General features: G+C 43.1%; 2 protein-coding genes across 12 annotated transcripts in view; both read left to right on the top strand.

Moving 5' to 3' along the window:
• LOC130282706 (solute carrier family 2, facilitated glucose transporter member 11-like) overlaps positions 1 to 7,218 on the top strand; it is a 141,629-nt gene extending 134,411 nt beyond the window's left edge. For 9 of the 11 annotated variants that reach the window (XM_056531252.1, XM_056531258.1, XM_056531308.1 and 6 more), the window contains one exon: positions 6,737 to 7,218. In XM_056531252.1, coding sequence (XP_056387227.1) covers positions 6,737 to 6,934 — 198 coding nt within the window. In that variant the 3' untranslated portion in view covers positions 6,935 to 7,218. The remainder of the gene's footprint in view (positions 1 to 6,736) is intronic. The other 2 variants (XR_008846508.1, XR_008846507.1) reach the window with 2 other exon arrangements.
• Positions 7,219 to 13,250: 6,032 nt separating this feature from the next.
• MIF (macrophage migration inhibitory factor) lies at positions 13,251 to 18,225 on the top strand. The gene is made up of 3 exons (XM_056531228.1): positions 13,251 to 13,460; positions 14,908 to 15,080; positions 18,126 to 18,225. Exons 1-3 carry the CDS (start codon positions 13,353 to 13,355, stop codon positions 18,190 to 18,192), a joined length of 348 nt encoding a protein of 115 aa, XP_056387203.1. The 5' UTR covers positions 13,251 to 13,352; the 3' UTR covers positions 18,193 to 18,225.
• The last annotated feature ends 264 nt before the right edge of the window (positions 18,226 to 18,489 follow it).

Here is an 18,489-nt window from a genome sequence, read left to right as displayed (position 1 = left end):
AATTGGGTCTACAAGAACATGCAAGGGGTAAAAAGGAGAATATTTTTACTTGTATTTGAAACCCAATTTCTCTCGAGTAAGCACATACCTCATATGTCTATGTTAATTGTTCGGCGGGCGTAGTAGAGGGATTAGAAGGGAAGGAGCGACAAATGGTTTTTGGGGGGCATGTCACCTTTAGGAAGCCCCTATGGTGCCAGGACAGCAAAAAAAAAAAACACCCCAAAATTTTACATTTTTAAAAAGGGTAATAGCAGAAAATACCCCCCAAAATTTGAAGCCCAATTTCTCCCGATTCAGAAAACACCCCATATGGGGATGAAAAGTGCTCTGCTGGCACACTACAGGTCTCAGAAGAGAAGGAGTCACATTTGGCTTTTTGAAAGCAAATTTTGCTCTGGGGGCATGCCACATTTAGGAAGCCCCTATGGTGCCAGAACAGCAAAAAAAAAAAAAAACACATGGCATACCATTTTGGAAACTAGACCCCTCGGGGAACGTAACAAGGGGTAAAGTGAACCTTAATACCCTACAGGTGTTTCACGACTTTTGCATATGTAAAAGTATATATATTTTTTTTTACCTAAAATGCTTGTTTTCCCAAAAATTTTACATTTTTAAAAAGGGTAATAGCAGAAAATACCCCCCCAAAATTTGTAACCCAATTTCTCCCGAGTACGGCGATACCCCATATGTGGCCCTAAACTGTTGCCTTGAAATACGACAGGGCTCCAAAGTGAGAGCGCCATGCGCATTTGAGGCCTAAATTAGGGACTTGCATAGGGGTGGACATAGGGGGTATTCTACGCCAGTGATTCCCAAACAGGGTGCCTCCAGCTGTTGTAAAACTCCCAGCATGCCTAGACAGTCAACGGCTATCTGGCAATACTGGGAGTAGTTGTTTTGCAACAGCTGGAGGCTCCGTTTTGGAAACAGTGGCGTACCAGACGTTTTTCATTTTTATTGGGGAGGGGGATTGTATAGGGGTATGTGTATACGTAGTGTTTTTTACTTTTTATTTTATTTTGTGGTAGTGTAGTGTTTTTAGGGTACAGTCGCACGGGCGGGGGTTCACAGTAGTTTCTCGCTGGCAGTTTGAGCTGCGGCAGAAAATTTGACGCAGCTCAAACTTGCAGCCGGATACTTACTGTAATCCTCCGCCCATGTGAGTGTACCCTGTACGTTCACATTGGGGGCGGGGGGACATCCAGCTGTTGCAAAACTACAACTCCCAGCATGTACGGTCTATCAGTGCATGCTGGGAGTTGTAGTTTTGCAACCGCTGGAGGCTCCGTTTTGGAAACAGTTGCGTACCAGACGTTTTTCATTTTTATTGGGGAGGGGGGCTGTGTAGGGGTATGTGTATACGTAGTGTTTTTTACTTTTTATTTTATTGTGTGTTAGTGTAGTGTTTTTAGGGTACAGTCGCACGGGCGGGGGTTCACAGTAGTTTCTAGCTGGCAGTTTCAGCTGCGGCAGAAAATTTGCCGCACCTCAAACTTGCCGCACCTCAAACTTGCAGCCGGATACTTACTGTAATCCTCCGCCCATGTGAGTGTACCCTGTACATTCACGATGGGGGGGGGGGGGGAACATCCAGCTATTGCAAAACTACAACTCCCAGCATTTACGGTCTCTCAGTGCATGCTGGGAGTTGTAGTTTTGCAACAGCTGGAGGCACACTGGTTGTGAAACACAGAGTTCGGTAACAAACTCAGTGTTTTGCAACCAGTGTGCCTTCAGCTGTTGCAAAAGCTACAACCCCCAGCATGTACGGACAGCGGAAGGGCATGCTGGGTCTTGTAGTTATGCAACAGCTGGAGGCATACTACTTTGGCTGGGGATGCTGGGGATTGTAGTTATGCAACAGCTGGAGACACACTGGTTTGCTACTTAACTCAGTGTGCCTTCAGCTGTTGCAAAACTACAACTCTCAGCAGTCACCGACAGCCAACGGGCATGCTGGGAGTTGTAGTTATGCAACCACCAGATGCACCACTACAACTCCCAGCATGCACTTTAGCTGATTGTGCAAGCTGGGAGTTGTAGTTATACAACAGCTGAAGGTACACTTTTCCATAGAAAGAATGTGCCTCCAGCTGTTGCAAAACTACAAGTCCCAGCATGCCCATAAGGGAATGCTGGGAGTTGTGGTGGTCTGCCTCCTGCTGTTGCATAACTACAGCTCCCAGCATGCCCTTTTTGCATGCTGGGAGCTGTTGCTAAGCAACAGCAGGAGGCTGTCACTCACCTCCAACGATCCAGCCGCATCAGGTCAGTCTCTCGTCGTCGCCACCGCTGCTCCTGGAGCCCCGATCCCAACATTAATGCCAGCGATCTGCGGCCATCGCCGACATGGGGGGTCATCATGACCCCCCTGGGCGATATGCCCCGATGACTGCTGAACGATTTCAGCAGGCATCGGGCACCGGCTCCGCTCCAGATGGTTGCGGGGGGCCGGTAAAACACATGACGTTCTCATACGTCATGTGTCCTTAAGGACTCGGAAATGGAGACGTATGAGAACGTCATGTGTCCTTAAGGGGTTAAAATTTTTGACCTGATAATCAAAGAAAATATCTGTATTCAAGAAGACTGTTCAGGGCTGAATGATCTTCCAGTTAATAATGTTCTGAAAATACAAAGAAAGGAATAGACTCGGCACAGGTGCTTCTGACCACTGGTATTGCTCTCAAGGAAGGCAGGTACACTGCTAGTGCAAATACAGGTGGCGCTCTGACTTCAGCAGAATCAATACAGTCACAATCCAAAGAGAGAGAGAATAAGTCGGCGACTCACTATTCAGTTGCTTCACACTTCTCCTTTTATTGAAGGAACATACTCACATATACAAAACGGGGGAGAGGACAACAAGCAAGGATCCCCCATCAGGCCAGAGGAAGCACGATTACCGTGTGAAACTGATCCAGTCGCCTACTGAGCAGTACCCCCCATCCTTACTTGTTGTCCTCTCCCCCCGTTTTGTATATGTGAGTATGTTCCTTCAATAAAAGAAGAAACATGAAGCAACTGAATGGTGAGTCGCCGACTTATTCTTTCTTTCTTTGGATTGTGACTGTTCTGAAAATGTTCTCAGAAGGTTTGTCTTTTACCCGATGTCATTGATCATGTATGTCTAAAAAATGATCGTTCTTCAGATATTTTTTTATTCAAGATATATATTGAGAAGGTGAAGGGCATGGTGGTTGATGGGTGGTATGTGTCACCAAGGCTCCTGTCCTTGGTGAAGTAAGAGCCGATCATTATTCAGTGTTTGTGCTGCGATGCAGACTGACACTGTGGCCATAGTATGGCTGGAAGGCAAATCCGGGACGGCTCTTACTGGGAATGGTCAAGTGTAGGGTGAGGGCTATTCTCCACAATCCAGGCCATCTTTTGTTGGCCTTAAAGCTAGGCTGCCTCACCAGCTGAGGGGGATTTGCATGTTGCAGCTCACACTGCCAGAAAGAGCTAAGTGTGGAGATTTTCCTTGTGAGTGTGGAAGCTGATGACCAGACTGCTTGGAGACTTGGAAAAGACTTGCTTGATGCTAGATGCTACATGGCATGGACTCAGATGTGAACAAACACCTAAGGAACACAGGTGGACTTTTGTTTATTTTTCCCTTGTTCTGCATTTAAGACTGTTTGCTGTTTTGCCAAGTGTGAATAAAACACTGAACATTGATTTGAAAAGTCCTTTTTCCGTGCCTCTGAACTGCAACCGCACCTGTCTGCAAGAGCAAGTCATCCCATTTTATTTATTTATATATATATATATATATATGTATTGTATGTCCACCCTTTTGCCCTGCCTTTTCATTTTTTCTTTTGAGTCAAGTTATCGGAAACCTAGTTTTTGAGCACATAGCCAGCTAAACTGGAATTATGGAATGTAGTTTAAAGGGGTTCTCCAGTGTAAAACAAATGTTTTCAAATGGTGGCAGAAAGTTACACAGACTTGTAAATTTCTTCTATATACAAATCTTAATCCTTCCAGTACTTATTAGCTACTATATGCTTCACAGGAAGTTGTGTAGTTCTTTGCAGTCTGATCATAGTGCTCTTTGCTGACACCTCTGTCCATGTCAGGAACTGTCGTTTCCCAGTATCTTGGCCCTTGACAGATTAACAGGTACAAACAAGTGAATTTTATGTGATGGATCAGAACACAATAGTCTAAGTTGGTGAAGTGAAATGAGAAAAATATATAAATAAAACTATTGTTTAGAAATAGAAAACAGAAAATTGGCATGTGCGTTTGTATTCACCCCCTTTGTTAATAAGGCCATATAAAGCTCTGGTGCAATCAATTACCTTCAGAAGTCACATCATTAGTGAAATGATGTCCACCTGTGTGCACTGTAAGTGTCACATGATCTGTCCTTTCACATACACACCTTTTTTGAAAGGTCCCAGAGGCTGCAACACCTAAGCAAGAGGCATCAGTAACCAAACACTGCCATGAAGACCAAGGAACTCTCCAAACAAGTCAGGGTTAAATTATAAAAAAAATTATCCAAATCTTTGATGATCCCCAGGAGCACCATCAAATCTATCATAATCATATGGAAAGAACATGGCACAACAGCAAACCTGCCAAGAGACGGCCGCCCACCAAACTTCACAGACCGGGCAAATAGGGCATTAATCAGAGAGGCAGCACAGAGACCTAAGGTAACCCTGGAGGAGCAGCAGAGTTCCACAGCAGAGACTGGGGTATCTGTACATAGGAAGACAATAAGCCGTATGCTCCGTAGAGTAGGGCTTTATGGCAGAGTGGCCAGAAAAAAAGCCATTACTTTCAGCTAAAAACAAAAAGGCACATTTTGAGTTTGCGAAAAGACATGTGGGAGACTCCCAAAATGTATGGAAGAAGGAGCTCTGGTCTGAAGAGACTAAAATTTAACTTTTCGGCCATCAAAGAAGACGCTATGTCTGGCGCAAACCCAACACATCACATGACCCAAAGAACACCATCCCCACAATGAAATATGGTGGCAGCATCATGCTGTTGGGATGTTTTTCAGCATCTGAGACTGGGAAACTGGTCAGACTTGAGGGAAAGATGGATGGTGCTAAATACAGGGATATTCTTGAGCAAAACCTGTACCACTCAGGTTCACCTTCCAGAAGGACAATGACCCCAAACACACTGCTAAAGTAACACTTGCCATCATGCCCCCTCCTATAGACGTGCACTGAAGGGGCGGGGCGTGATGTCATGAGGGGCAGGGCTATGAAGTCACGAGCTCCCGGCACCAGCTCCAGCGTTTGTACCCCTTTAAGGGGAAACATGTAAATATGTTGGAATGGTCTAGTCAAAGCCAAAGGATAGGGGATAAGATGTCTGATCACGGGGGTCCCACCGCTGGGGACCCCGCGTTCTCAGTAGCGGCACCCAGCCATCATCACAGCACAGAAGGGCCAGAGCACTGTGACGGCCGCCATGCCCACTCCTATAGACTTGTATTGAGGGGGCGGGATGTGATGGCACGAGGGGCCGGAGCCATGACATCACAGTGCTATGGCCCCTGTATTGCCTCGTCATCACGCACAGGGATTTTCCTCTGTTCTGTGATGATGGTTGGGTGCCACTTCTGACAATGCGGGGGTCCCCAGCGGGTTCAGACATCTTATCCCCTATCCTTTGGATAGGGGATAAGATGTCAAGGGGCAAAGTACCCATTTAAGGTAGTGCTGTGTCCACAGAACCATTAAAGGGGTACTCTGCCCCAGGACATCTTATCCCCTATCCAAAGGATAGGGGATAAAATGTCAGATCGCGGGTGTCCCGCCGCTGGGGACACCAGTGATCTCCGCTGCAGCACCCTGCATTCATTACTGCACTGCACAAACTCGCTCTGTGCGTAATGACATCGTGATGTCGCGGCTCCATCCCCTCGTGACGTCTTGGCCCCCCCCCTGCTCAATACAAGTGTATGGGAGGGGGTGTGGAGGCCACCACGCCCCTTCCCATAGACTTGCATTAAGGGGACGGGCTGTGACATCACGAGGGGGGGGTGGAGCCGAGACATCACAATGGGATTACGCACAGAGCGAGTTTGCTCTGTGCAGTAATGAATGCAGGGTGCTGCAGCGGAGATCACGGGGGTCCCCAGCGGCGGCGATCTGACATCTTATCCCCTTTCCTTTGTATTGGGGATAAGATGTCCTGGGGCAGAGTACCCCTTTAAGTAAAGCACAGGCCAAAATTTCTGCATGTAATTACGCATGAAAATTCGGCATGAATTTATAGCCAATACAGTTCAATGGGATTGCATTGTCCCATTCACAGAGCAGAATTTCCGCAGCAGAATTTCCTCTGCATGAATTCCATTGAAGTGAATGAGCAATTAATTTCTGCAGAATTTTCCTGCAGAATTCCATGCAAAAATTCTGCCGTGTGAACATAGCATTAAGGTCTGTGAGGTGGACATAGGCTTGTAATGTACCCCATTGGGTTTTGCCTTAGTGAGACGTCGATCCCAAATGACTGTGTGCATGTGAGTCTGTGGGCTGAAGAGACACACTAGGAGTTTATGAAGCCAGAATGTCTGGCTTCACACAACAAAAATAGCACATCTTTACACTGTCCTTGCCAGGTAGATGGCACTAGAGAAATGGGATATAGTGTAGCCTATATCTAGGATCTAGTGGCACTGCAGTGCCTGATTTACTTAGAGGCTTGGGCCCCACTGTGTTAACTTGAAATACTCCTTTATTTATCATTTCAGGCCACTATGGAGCAGTTTTGCTTCCTTGTCTTCCTCTTTATCACCGCCATCTGTGGGACATTTCTATACTTTTATCTACCAGAAACGAAAGGGAAATCTTGGTTGCAAATAAGAGAAGATTTTAATAAATTGAATTTCCCAACCCAGAAACATACAGAATACCAACCAAGTGTCAATGACATATGTACCAGATTATAACCTCCTCTAGTCAATTATTCTAATGTGAAGGAAGCACGCTTCGTTTGCTAAATAATGTATTTTTATGGAAGCATCTGACAAGGAGTGTAAATCCTTAAAGGCCTGGGCGCACACGTGACACCAACAATACTGAATCATGGACCAAGTCCTTTCTTGAATACGACTTTCTTGTTACTATACATTGAGCTGCTGTGAAATATTTATGGTAATATTTAAGTGTGAAGGATGTGCTAAAAGATAATAAATTCTGATTCCTAATATCATATATGTTTGTATAAGGGTGATCTTACATATGTGACACTACTCAGTGATACTCTTTTGTCCACTAGAATGTTGTCCTTCTGTTTCCCTTAGGCCTTAGTCACACAATGTATTTTCAGGTTTGTTTGTTTTTTGGAACATCAACATTTTCATCAGTCAGTAATAAAGCACTACAAATAAAACTTTGCTGTAATATACACAACTAATATGACATATGCATTAACCAAGACCAAGATTTCACAACATAAGAAAAACAAGGCCAGAATGGCCAAAAACAGTTCTAGGCTAAACAGAGGAAATCGGTGAACTATGGTGAGTAGGCTTTTTCCAGAAAACTTGTAAGGGAATACAATCATAAAATATGTTTAATGTGGGGGATTTATCAAAACCTGTGCAAAGTAAAAGTGGTGCAGTTGCCCATAGTAAGCAACCAGATTGCTTGCTTAATTTTTTTTTAAATAAAATAAGCAATCTGATTGGTTGCTATGGGCAACTGCTCCACTTCTCCACTGCACAGGTTTTGATAAATCTCCCCAATGCAACCTCCAAGAGCATCTCCAGCATACTGGTGAAGATACAGGAAATATTGCGGCCAGACGTTGGGGAGTATAGTACCAGTGATACAATACTTTAAGGAAGAGCAAAAGCATATTCTCACTCTTCAGAGGAAAAGTGCATATTAGGGTCTCTTTCCCATTGGGATTTGAAGGCAAATGGTTGGGGGTTTAGGGGGGCTCAATTAGAGCCGTATATATCTTTGTAATTCCTTTAGACAGTTTAGTGGAATTGTTGTAATGTAACTTGAATGTGGTTTCAGAGGAGTTAGTAAACATCTTACATTGTAAAATGATGTGACAGATCTGTAAAAGTAGTTGTATAACTCAGCAGAGGATAATTTTAGAAGTGATCATTTTTAGATATGTCTTCATAGGCCAACAGGTGACCTTTATCCCAGATGTCAGAAATCGTCTCAATACTTATTGGTAAATAATACAGACAAATCTATGTTAGGCTTAAATTGAAAGACAACAGAGAGGCCAATATGGATATTTTCAGATGTTTGAAATAAATAAATAAATAAACAAACCGGATGAAAATAAAAAACAAAATTGCCCATTTACAGACATTTTTACATGAAAACAGCTTTTTTTTTTTTTTTTTTTTTTTTTTAAAAGTTGTACATATACACCGATAAAATTAATTGGCATGCATCATTATTCTTTTTTATGTCTGCAAGAATTACAGCTGTAAAATGAATGTGTGCGCACTTATGGCCATTTTACTGTTGAGTTCATCTGTGCTGAGGAGGTTGCACATCTGACACGTTAGATCGAGCTCAAGCGTCACAATTCTCTACACTCGAGAGCTGTTTATGTCCAAATGATCCCCATTGCTGGACATTTTCTATAGATCTCAATGTGGTGTCCCAGTACGGGATATGGTCCTTCTGTCCCGACAGGTTGAGTCCCTGTTTGTCCCCGGGGCTCTCCTGCAGTATCTCCCCCTGTGTACATAGATTATACAGAAAGAGTAAAGGACCTTTATTGTTTGTCACATGATTATATTTGTACCACATGATTGGGTTTAAGTCACATGTTTAAATAGGCACTCTCATTAAAACTAATTTTAGCTATTGCACTCCTTATGGTAAATAAAAAATATTTCTAATATACTTTGTTTAAAAAAATGAAGTTTTCTATGTTTTATTTGTGCTTAAAAAAGCTCAAGAGCACATTTCCCCCATCTTATACACAGACTTAGGACCGAAGTCCAAACACAGGAAGTGCAGCCTGGAGTGCTGAGGGGGGGTGTCCAACCAACATCATATGGCAGTTAAGTGTGAGAGGAGCTATGATTGGATGAGGCTGGACACCCCCCCCCCCCCCCCCCCTCAGCACTCCAGACTGCACTTCCTGTGTTTGGACTTCGGTCCAAAGTCTGTGTATAAGATGGGGGAAAATGTGCTCTTGAGCTTTTTTAAGCACAAATAAAACATAGAAAACTTCATTTTTTTTAAACAAAGTATATTAGAAATATTTTTTATTTACCATAAGGAGTGCAATAGCAAAAATTTGTTTTAATGAGAGTTACCTTTTAAGTCATATGATTGTTACCCAGAGAATCCAGTGACCAGGTGACCTCCCAAGTAACCTATCGGCTCCTTGCACAGCCCCCCTATATAAGATAGGGAGGAGCTGCAATCACTCTTTTTCATCTCTCTTGTTCCTGTGGTCCAGTGCAGTTGTTTTAGTATCAGTGTCCAGAGCATTGGAGGCCTCAAGCCTAAAGTCTGCAGACAGCTGTCAATTGCAAGTTAGCTAAAGTCATCTAATTGTCAGTCATCAAGTCAAGTCTACTGTATAGTCACCGTGGCCTGCATTATAGTCAGTCTACCTACTGCAAGTCCCAGCAAGCCTGCGAGGTCTCTCTGTGTCACTGGTCACCTCTCTGGGATACTGGCTGAACTGTATAGATGTACCACCTGTCTAACCTCAGTAAAAGCTACCATTACCCTTAAAGGGGTATTCCAGGAAAAAACTTTTTTTATATATATCAACTGGCTCCAGAAAGTTAAACAGATTTGTAAATGACTTCTATTAAAAAATCTTAATCCTTTCAGTACTTATGAGCTTCTGAAGTTAAGGTTGTTCTTTTCTGTTTAAATCCTCTCTGATGACACCTGTCTTGGAAAACGCCCAGTTTAGAAGATGTTTGCTATGGGGATTTGCTTCTAAACTGGGCTTTTCGAGAGACAGGTGTCATCAGAGAACAAAAATCTAAGAAGCAAGCTGATAGGTTGCTATGGGCAACTGGGCAACTTTTTTCTCTGCACAGATTTTAGTGTAGCGCTGCCCAATCACACAACATATGCAAGTGAATATGGTCAGGTTGCAGCCCACATGTGGCTGCATCCCTTAAGTCACAAGAAAACAATCAGAGATGGATTTCTTGCAACTGTAGGATCACAGCCACTTATGGGTTGTATTGTCTACTTGCACAAGTTGCAATATTGCGAGACCAGAAATCACTGTGTAGCCTCTACTTAATGTAAATTCACACTGCAACCGAAACAAAAGAACTTAGTAATTTGATTTTATGCTGCACTCAGGGGTCACATGTCTAGTTTCCTATCGAGAAAGGGCAAGTGTCTCCAATACAGTGGTCCCTCAACATACGATGGTAATTCGTTCCAAACGAGCCATCGTTTGTCGAATCCATTGTATGTTGAGGGATTTGTGCAATGTAAAGTATAGGAAGCTGTACTCACCTGTCCCCGCCGCTCGCGATTGTGTCCCCGCCGCTCCCAATGGTGACCCCGGGCCTCCGCTGGGCTCTCTTGGTCATCTCCGGTCCTCTGCTGGGCTCTCCTGGACTTCTCCGGTCCTCCGCAGTCTTCTGCAAGGCCTTACTGGGCCTGCGTAGCGACGTCATTACGCCACTGCGTACGCCATTCCTATTGGATGACGTGCGCAGCAGCGTACTGACCTCACCGGAATGGGCCGAGAAGACACCGGAAGACCAGCGCTGGACCCGGAGGGCACCCCGGAGCATCGTGGAGGGGTAAGTAATACTCACCGCACCAACACACGGAACATTAAGCTGCTATCCGGCAGCAGCTTAAGCATTTTGCGCTGCCGGATAGCACTTAATGCGATGGCCCCGACATAAAAAAGCATCGTATGTCGATGCTGACATCGACGTGATGGCCTCTGAGAGGCCATCGTATGTTGATTTGATCATATGTCGGGGCAATCGTAGGTCGGGGGGTCACTGTATAGTCGCCATTTAGTGCACATTAAGGGTATGTTCACATGTACACAGATTTGATGCACACAGCTTCCAATCTGCAATTACAAATCCTGCTCATCAAATCTGTGCAGAATCCTGTACGTGTGAACGTACCCTAAAGGGGTACTCGAGTGGAAAACTTTTTTTTTTTTTTTTTTTAAATCAACTGGTGCCAGAAAGTTAAACAGATTTGTAAATTACTTCTATTAAAAAAATTCTTATTCCTTCCAGTACTTATCAGCTGCTGTATGCTTCACAGGAAGTTATTTTCCTTTTGAATTTCCTTTCTGTCTGACCACAGTGCTCTCTGCTGACACCATGTCAGGAACTGTCCAGAGCAGGAGCAATTCCCCATAGCAAATCTCTCCTGCTCTGGACATTTCCGGACATTTACAGAGGTGTCAGCAGAGAGCACTGTTGTCAGACTGAAAAGAAATTAAAAAAGAAAAGAACTTCCTCTGTAGTATACAGCAGCAGATAAGTACTGGAAGGATTAAGGTGTTTTAAATAGAAGTAATTTACAAATCTGTTTAACTTTCTGGCACCAGTTAATAAAAAAAATATATATTTTTTCCAGTGGAGTACCCCTTTAAGAATCTTTATGGACACAGGTCTGTAAGCATCTCTATAATCTACATGCCTTGCATGGGTATCGTCTTTGATGATCCTTGTGAAGGTGTGATCCTTAGGAAATAGAAGTAATTTACAAATCTGTTTAATTTTCTGACACCAGTTGATTTAAAAAAAATTGTTTTCCACCAGAGTACCCCTTTAAGGCTCCCTCATTAGCCTCACCTGTGACAAAATCCTGGGGTGACAGGTTATCAAGGCAGCCGAAGGGCCTAATCTTAGCACCCTTAGGCTAGGTTCACACTGCGGAATCTCCCCACAGAAAATTTCCACCCGGAGATTCCGAGTGCGGCCAGCGCCGACTCAATCAGTCGGCGCTAGGACCGTAGGGGACACTGCATTCTCCAATAGACTGCAATGTGTTCCGCGAGTATTTCTGCCTGAAGAATGAGCAATGCCATTCTTCAGGCGGAAATTTCCAAGCTGATTTTCCGTTCACAAATTCCGCTTCATAAATTCCGAAGTGTGAATTTGTGAACAGTACTATACAGTACATTTTAGCAAGCGGAATTTCTGACTACAATTTCAAAGCAGAATTGCAGGCGGAAATTCTGTAGTGTGAACCTAGTCTTATTCCTAATAGACTGAATTCACGCCCAGAATCTATGCTCATGTCATGCAGAATCTTAAAGCGGAAATAAGCAGCGAAAATCACTGACTCACTCACTGACCAATAGGCTTTTCTGAACAGAATCTACCCCTCCGGCCATTGTATGGGACATAAAAAAATAAACATCTACTTACCTCCAGTGCTCCCGCTGTCCTGTTCCACTCCCCCCAATGCTATCGTCTTCCTGAAGCTGCAGCACGACTGTTGTCCTTAGGAAGTACCCAGGGGCCCAATGTGTCATACTGCAGCTCAGTGAATCACTGGGAGCATGAATGTAGTGTGTACCTACCCTTAGGGTACGCTCACACATAAATAATTTGCTGCTGCTGCCCGCAGCTGAAATTCCGCTTGCGGATTCTTTTATTCTCCATTGACCTCAAACTTAGATGCTGAAGTATGGGTCAGTATGATACCAACTTTAAAAAAAAAAAAAAAAGTACTATAAAAATAAACATATTGCTGGGTGTGATCGGTCCCACTCTGACATACGTAGACTTTTTTGCTGCTTTACCTATTAATTGCAGCATATAAACAGTTAAATGACAACACTGGACTCATCTCCCATGTCTGTCATTACCTGAGGGTTCCAGCATGGGTCAGGAAGGGGTTAAAAGGTACAAATCTTTTCATTATAGGTTTCCTGTGTCTGTTCCACTTCAGTTTTTGACAAAAAATACTGACCACAATACTATATACACCCAACCAAAAAGTCATATGTGCTACCAATAGCCCATCTGCTCACCCTGCAAAAAAATTATCCCCCACCCCCTTCTCACGCACAAAATCACAAAGTTAAATGAGTTATGGCTCTCATAATATGTCTTTCCCGCCATTATGACAGGATGCTGCTCTATGCCGGATAACGCTACATGTGAATACAATCATTCTCGGCGGTAACGCATGACTACAGGGCATGAGCAGCCATTGTAGCGGAAATCACAGCTCTCCACACGGAATACTCAAGCCTGCCTGCCGTAGGCGCATAAGAACAGCTGCTATTCAGCGCCCACTCCAGCAGGGGGCGAGGAGCGGCTGCGGATTGGCTGAGAGGCAGAGTTACGGGCACACGTGTTCTGTGTCGGCCTGCCATAGCTGTATCTGACACCCCGCAGTCTGCACGGAGCCATCATGCCAACCTTCGAGCTGTTCACCAACGTGGCCCGGGATGCCATTCCTGATAACCTACTGGGCAGCCTGACTGAGCAACTCGCCAAGGCGACTGGCAAGCCTGCTGAGGTGCGCGGCGGGTTCCGGAGGGTGGTGGTACCCTGTGGAGGATGGGCAGGCCGCTTCTGCATGGGGGGGAAGTAGGGCAGAGAAGACAGTGTCAGCGCTTGCATTACTGGCTTTATGCTTTTTGTCTAGTGTTTGCCACCCAGGGTGCCTCCAGCTGTTGCAAAACTACAACACCCAGCATGCTGGGAGTTGTAGTTTTGCAACAGCTGGAGGCACCCTGGTTGGATAACGCTATTCTTGTCTGTTAGTCACGTGTGAGGCCGTCTCATCACTCAGCGCGGGTTACACTTGATTTTGCCGGGAAGCTCCAATCAGACAGGTATCCCGTGTAGTGACCCCTGCAGGGACAACGTGGTATTACATGGCGGGCAGTCAGGTGGATGGTGGCCAAGTCATACAAGAACCGGGAGGCATAGAACGGCCTTGATCACTCCCTACCCCCAACATAACAGATTTAGTAAACTGTGTGAAAGGAAAACAATGGAGGGATTTTCCCACAGCAACCAATTACAGCTCAGCTAACGAGCTGTGGTAAAGTGAAAGCTGAGCTGTGATTGGTTGTTGTGGAAAAATCACTATTTTTTCTCTCACAAAGTTTAATAAATCTGGGCCATTATGTCAAAGCTTATGGTAGTGTTCACACAGTGTGCGGCATACGCAAAAGCCATATTTTGGGTTAAAGCTTACTCTGCAGTAAAAATGACATTAGTTATATACCAAGGTGTTATAGTTTGTGTGTTTTACTACATTGCTGTGTCATACTCACATACTGTAAATGGATCTGTGTAGACTTGTTACCAACCTGTGAGGCATGGCATTAAAGGGGTATTCCTGCAGTAAGAACATTTTGAGTGAGTTGGATTGCATTCAAAATAAAGTAATCATATTTCCCTGTCCCAATTCCCCGAAAGTTAAACAGATTTGTAAATTACTTCTATAAAAAAAAAAAAATCTTAATCCTTTCACTACTTATGAGCTGCTGAAGTTGAGTTGTTCTTTTCAGTCTAAGTGCTCTCTGATGATACCTGACTTGGGAACTGTCCAGAGTAGAAGCAAATCCCCATAGCAAACCTCTTCTACTCTGTGCAGTTCCCGAGACAGACAGAGATGTCAGCAGAGAGCACTGTTGCTAGACAGAAATGAACTACTCAACTTCAGCAGCAGATAATTATTGGAAGGAGTAAGATTTTTTAATAGAAGTAATTTACACATCTGTTTAACTTTCTGAAGCCAGTTCATATAATAAAAAATAAAATAAAGTTTTCCTGGAAAGCCCCATTAACAGTATTTGTCAGCAAAAATCCCAGGACACATGTATATCGATTGGTAATTGGGTTAAAACCTAAATTATTAATTTTATACCTTTTTCCCATGTTTGTCCCCAGCTTTACAACTCACAATTAGAATATGTCTTTGGCTTGTAATATAGTGGTTTTCTTTCTTTCAGTACATTGCAGTGCACATCCAGCCTGATCAGATGATGAGCTTTGGGGGAACGTCAGAACCCTGTGCCCTCTGTAGTCTTAAGAGCATCGGCAAGATTGGAGGTCCACAGAACAGAAACTACACCAGTTTACTGAGTGATATTCTGACCAAGGAATTGCATATACCCCCCAACAGGTATTCTATGTATTCCAGTACAATAACTTCAGAGCCACCAAATGGTAACAGTTCATTTCTGAAGAACAGTATCAGTTGATGCAATAACTATCTATTGTATTACTTCTGCACTTATATTATGTCTTCTATATAATTTAACCCCTTAAGGACTCAGGGTTTTTTCGTTTTTCCCTCCTTACCATTAAAAAATCATAATTCTTTCAATTTTGCACCTAAAAATCCATATGATTGCTTATTTTTTGCGTCACCAATTCTTCGTTGTAATGACGTCAGTAATTTTACCCAAAAATCTACAGCTAAATAGGAAAAAAAATCATTGTGTGACAAAATTTAAGAAAAACGCCATTTTGTAACTTTTGGGGGCTTCCGTTTCTATGCAGTAAATTTTTCGGTAAAAATGACACATGATATTTATTCTGTAGGTCCATACAATTAAAATGATACCCTACTTATATAGGTTTGATTTTGTCGTTCTTCTGGAAAAAATCATAACTACATGCAGGGAAAATTTATACGTTTAAAATTATTTTTCCGCGTATGGGGCGGTATGAGGGCAAATTTTTTGCACCATGATCTGAAGTTTTTAGCGGTACCATTTTTGTATTGATCGGACTTTTTAATCATTTTTTTTTTTTTCATGATATAGAAAGTGACCAAAATATGCTATTTTGGACTTTTGAATTTTTTTGCACGTACGCCATTGACCGTGCAGTTTAATTAACAATATATTATTATAATTCAGACATTTTTCACATGTGCCAATTCCACATATTTTTATTATTATTTACACAGTTTTTTTTGTTTTTTTTTTAATGGGAAAAGGGGGGTGATTCAAACTTTTATTAGGAAAGGGAGTTAAATGATCTTTATTGACCTTTTTTTAAATTTTTTTTTTTTTATTTTTTTATTTTTTTTTTTTTATTAGCCACGGGTCCCGGACGTTGTTAGCCGTTGCCCCTGCTATATAGAAAGGGAGCGGATCTGTACGCCCTGCGTCCTTAAGGGGTTAAGCATATACACTAAGGCTAAGTTTGCACTTGGTTTTTTTCTGGCAGTTTTTTGAGCTAAAGTCAGAAGTGGATCGATAAGGGAGAAGTGTAAGTCCTTCCTTATATGTCCTATTCCTTTTGAATACACTTCTGGCTTTGGCTCAAAAACTGCAGTGGCAGATTTCCAAAGACTGCCAGAAAAAAAACAAGTGGAAACATAGCCTTAGAGAGATCTAAGGCTACAATCTAATAAAGGCTAATAAAATCATGGGGTGCATCAGTAGGGGCATAGATGCCCACAACAAGGAAATAATTATACCGCTGTACAAATCACTAGTCAGACCACACATAGAATACTGTATACAGTACTTGGCACCAGTGTACAAGAAAGATATAGTGGGCTGGAGAGGGTTCAAAGACGGCCAACCAGAGTAATACGGGGAATGGGAGGACTACAGTACCCAGAAAGAATCAGAATTAGGATTATTTAGAAAAAAAGAAGGCTTAGGGGAGACCTAATAACTATGTATAAATATATCGGGACAGTAAAGAGATCTCTCGCATTATCTATTTATACCCAGGACTGTATCTATAACAAGGTGGAATCCTCTATGTCTAGAGGATAGAAGGTTTCTACACCAGCACAGACAGGGGTTCTTTACTGTAAGAGCAGTGAGACTGTGGAACTCTCTGCCAGAGGAGGTAGTCATGGGGAACTCAGTAAAAGAGTTCAAAATTGGTTTGGATGCATTCTTGGAGAATAATAACATTGCTGGTTATGGATACTAGATTTATAGGGACAGAAGGTTGATCCAGGGATTTATTCTGACTGCCATATTTGGAGTTGGGAAGGAATTTTTACCTCTAGTATGAGGATTTTTTGCCTTCCTCTGGATCAACTCAGTAGGGACTCATTAGGGATATAGGTTGAACTTGATGGACTCTGATCTTTTTTTCAACCTCATGAACTATGTTACTGATCACTCAACGTTTTAGCCCTTTTGCTAGGCTCTATATCGGCATGCTGTCAAAATGGGAAGCTGACATGCCCATTGACTTTAAAGGCCCGAATAGAGTCTGACTCTGTTTGGTCAATTTTCCCAACTTACATGCTTTTTGTGCGGGACTCAGAAATGGAAGGACTAAAACGTGATGTTAGGAAATTTGTTATTCTTCTCGTTGCTGTCCAGTAGATTATGAAATATGTCACCCAGAAGATCCTCTGCTGAATTCAGTGAATGGTGCACAGGGGGCGGTGATTCACCGGCTCAAATTACATATTCATTGTCTGTGACTCAACATCCTAGTGAACTGGAGTCACATACAAGGAAATTCAGATTTCCATGTCTGCAGAAAGAATGAACACGTTCATTCTTTCTGCGGGCTCCGCGCGGAATTCTATGAGACGGTGCATTTCCGTGGGGTCCTAATGCTGGCATGTTTATGCCGGCGCCTGCAGTCTGCAGCATGTCTGCACAGAGCTTTTCCGTGCGGACATTCCGACATGTGAACATAGCCTTCCCTCTATGCTAATATTGATTGCAGTGTCATAGCAGAATGTCAGAAGTTTTGAACAGTGGGAGTACTGTTGCTGGGATGCCCACTAAACTCTTGAATAGGCAGCAGCACTCAGCCTGTTCATTTCTGTTTAGCACTGATCGGCTCTGCTTTCTGGGTGGCACATGTGGTGTACAGATTGACATAGAAAGTCACTAGAACCTCTATTGACTTCCTCTGACAGTCCAAACACCACAAGTGCTTGTTCATTTTAGAGTTTGCTGGGCGTCCAGCAACTTCTTCTGAATACCACAATGACACGTCAGAATCCTTTTAAGGAGTCAAGTGCCCTGTTAGTGTTGGTGGATGCCTTGGCAATGAAACAAAGGTGAATTTTTAACTTCAATAGTATTTCTAGGTTTCCAGTTTAAGGCAGTCCAGTGCAAGTATACTATGGCATAGGCTGTACATAATGAAAGCAAACACAGACACTTCACTCCCCTGGTGGTTACTTTTCATTTTGTGTTTGTATTGAAGCTAAAAGTCTTTTTATTTACAGGGTTTACATTACCTTCGTGGACTTGAATCCAAGTAATGTTGGCTGGAACAAATCTACCTTCTCTTAACCATGCCCGGACGTTTCCTGGCCAACAGATGGGGGGAAAAAAAAACCACAGCTGCAGAATAAGTGATTTGCCTGTGTATACATTCCATACTAAATAAACATAGTAATAAAAGTCATTTTTGTGTCAGTTCTTAATCAGTCTCCTATTTATATCGATCTACAGTATGCATCATCCCCTACCATGTTATTTCACTGTTTCCATAGTTTTCGGGTTGTCTCATCTGACAATGGCAAAAATACAGTTGACAAATTATTTCACCAGGAGAAGCCAAGTCCAGGAATTTCCACTGTTGCGGCT

Source organism: Hyla sarda, chromosome 1 (genome assembly GCF_029499605.1).
Source record: "Hyla sarda isolate aHylSar1 chromosome 1, aHylSar1.hap1, whole genome shotgun sequence".
Lineage (NCBI taxonomy): Eukaryota > Metazoa > Chordata > Amphibia > Anura > Hylidae > Hyla > Hyla sarda.
This window is presented reverse-complemented; position numbering and strand designations above follow the sequence as displayed.

Coding starts and splice junctions, on each gene's coding strand:
- MIF (XM_056531228.1), top strand. CDS start 13,353: ATGCCAACCTTCGAGCTGTTCACCAACGTGGCCCGGGATGCCATTCCT. Junction 13,461..14,907: donor CGACTGGCAAGCCTGCTGAG/GTGCGCGGCGGG, acceptor TCTTTCTTTCAG/TACATTGCAGTGCACATCCA. Junction 15,081..18,125: donor TTGCATATACCCCCCAACAG/GTATTCTATGTA, acceptor TTTTATTTACAG/GGTTTACATTACCTTCGTGG.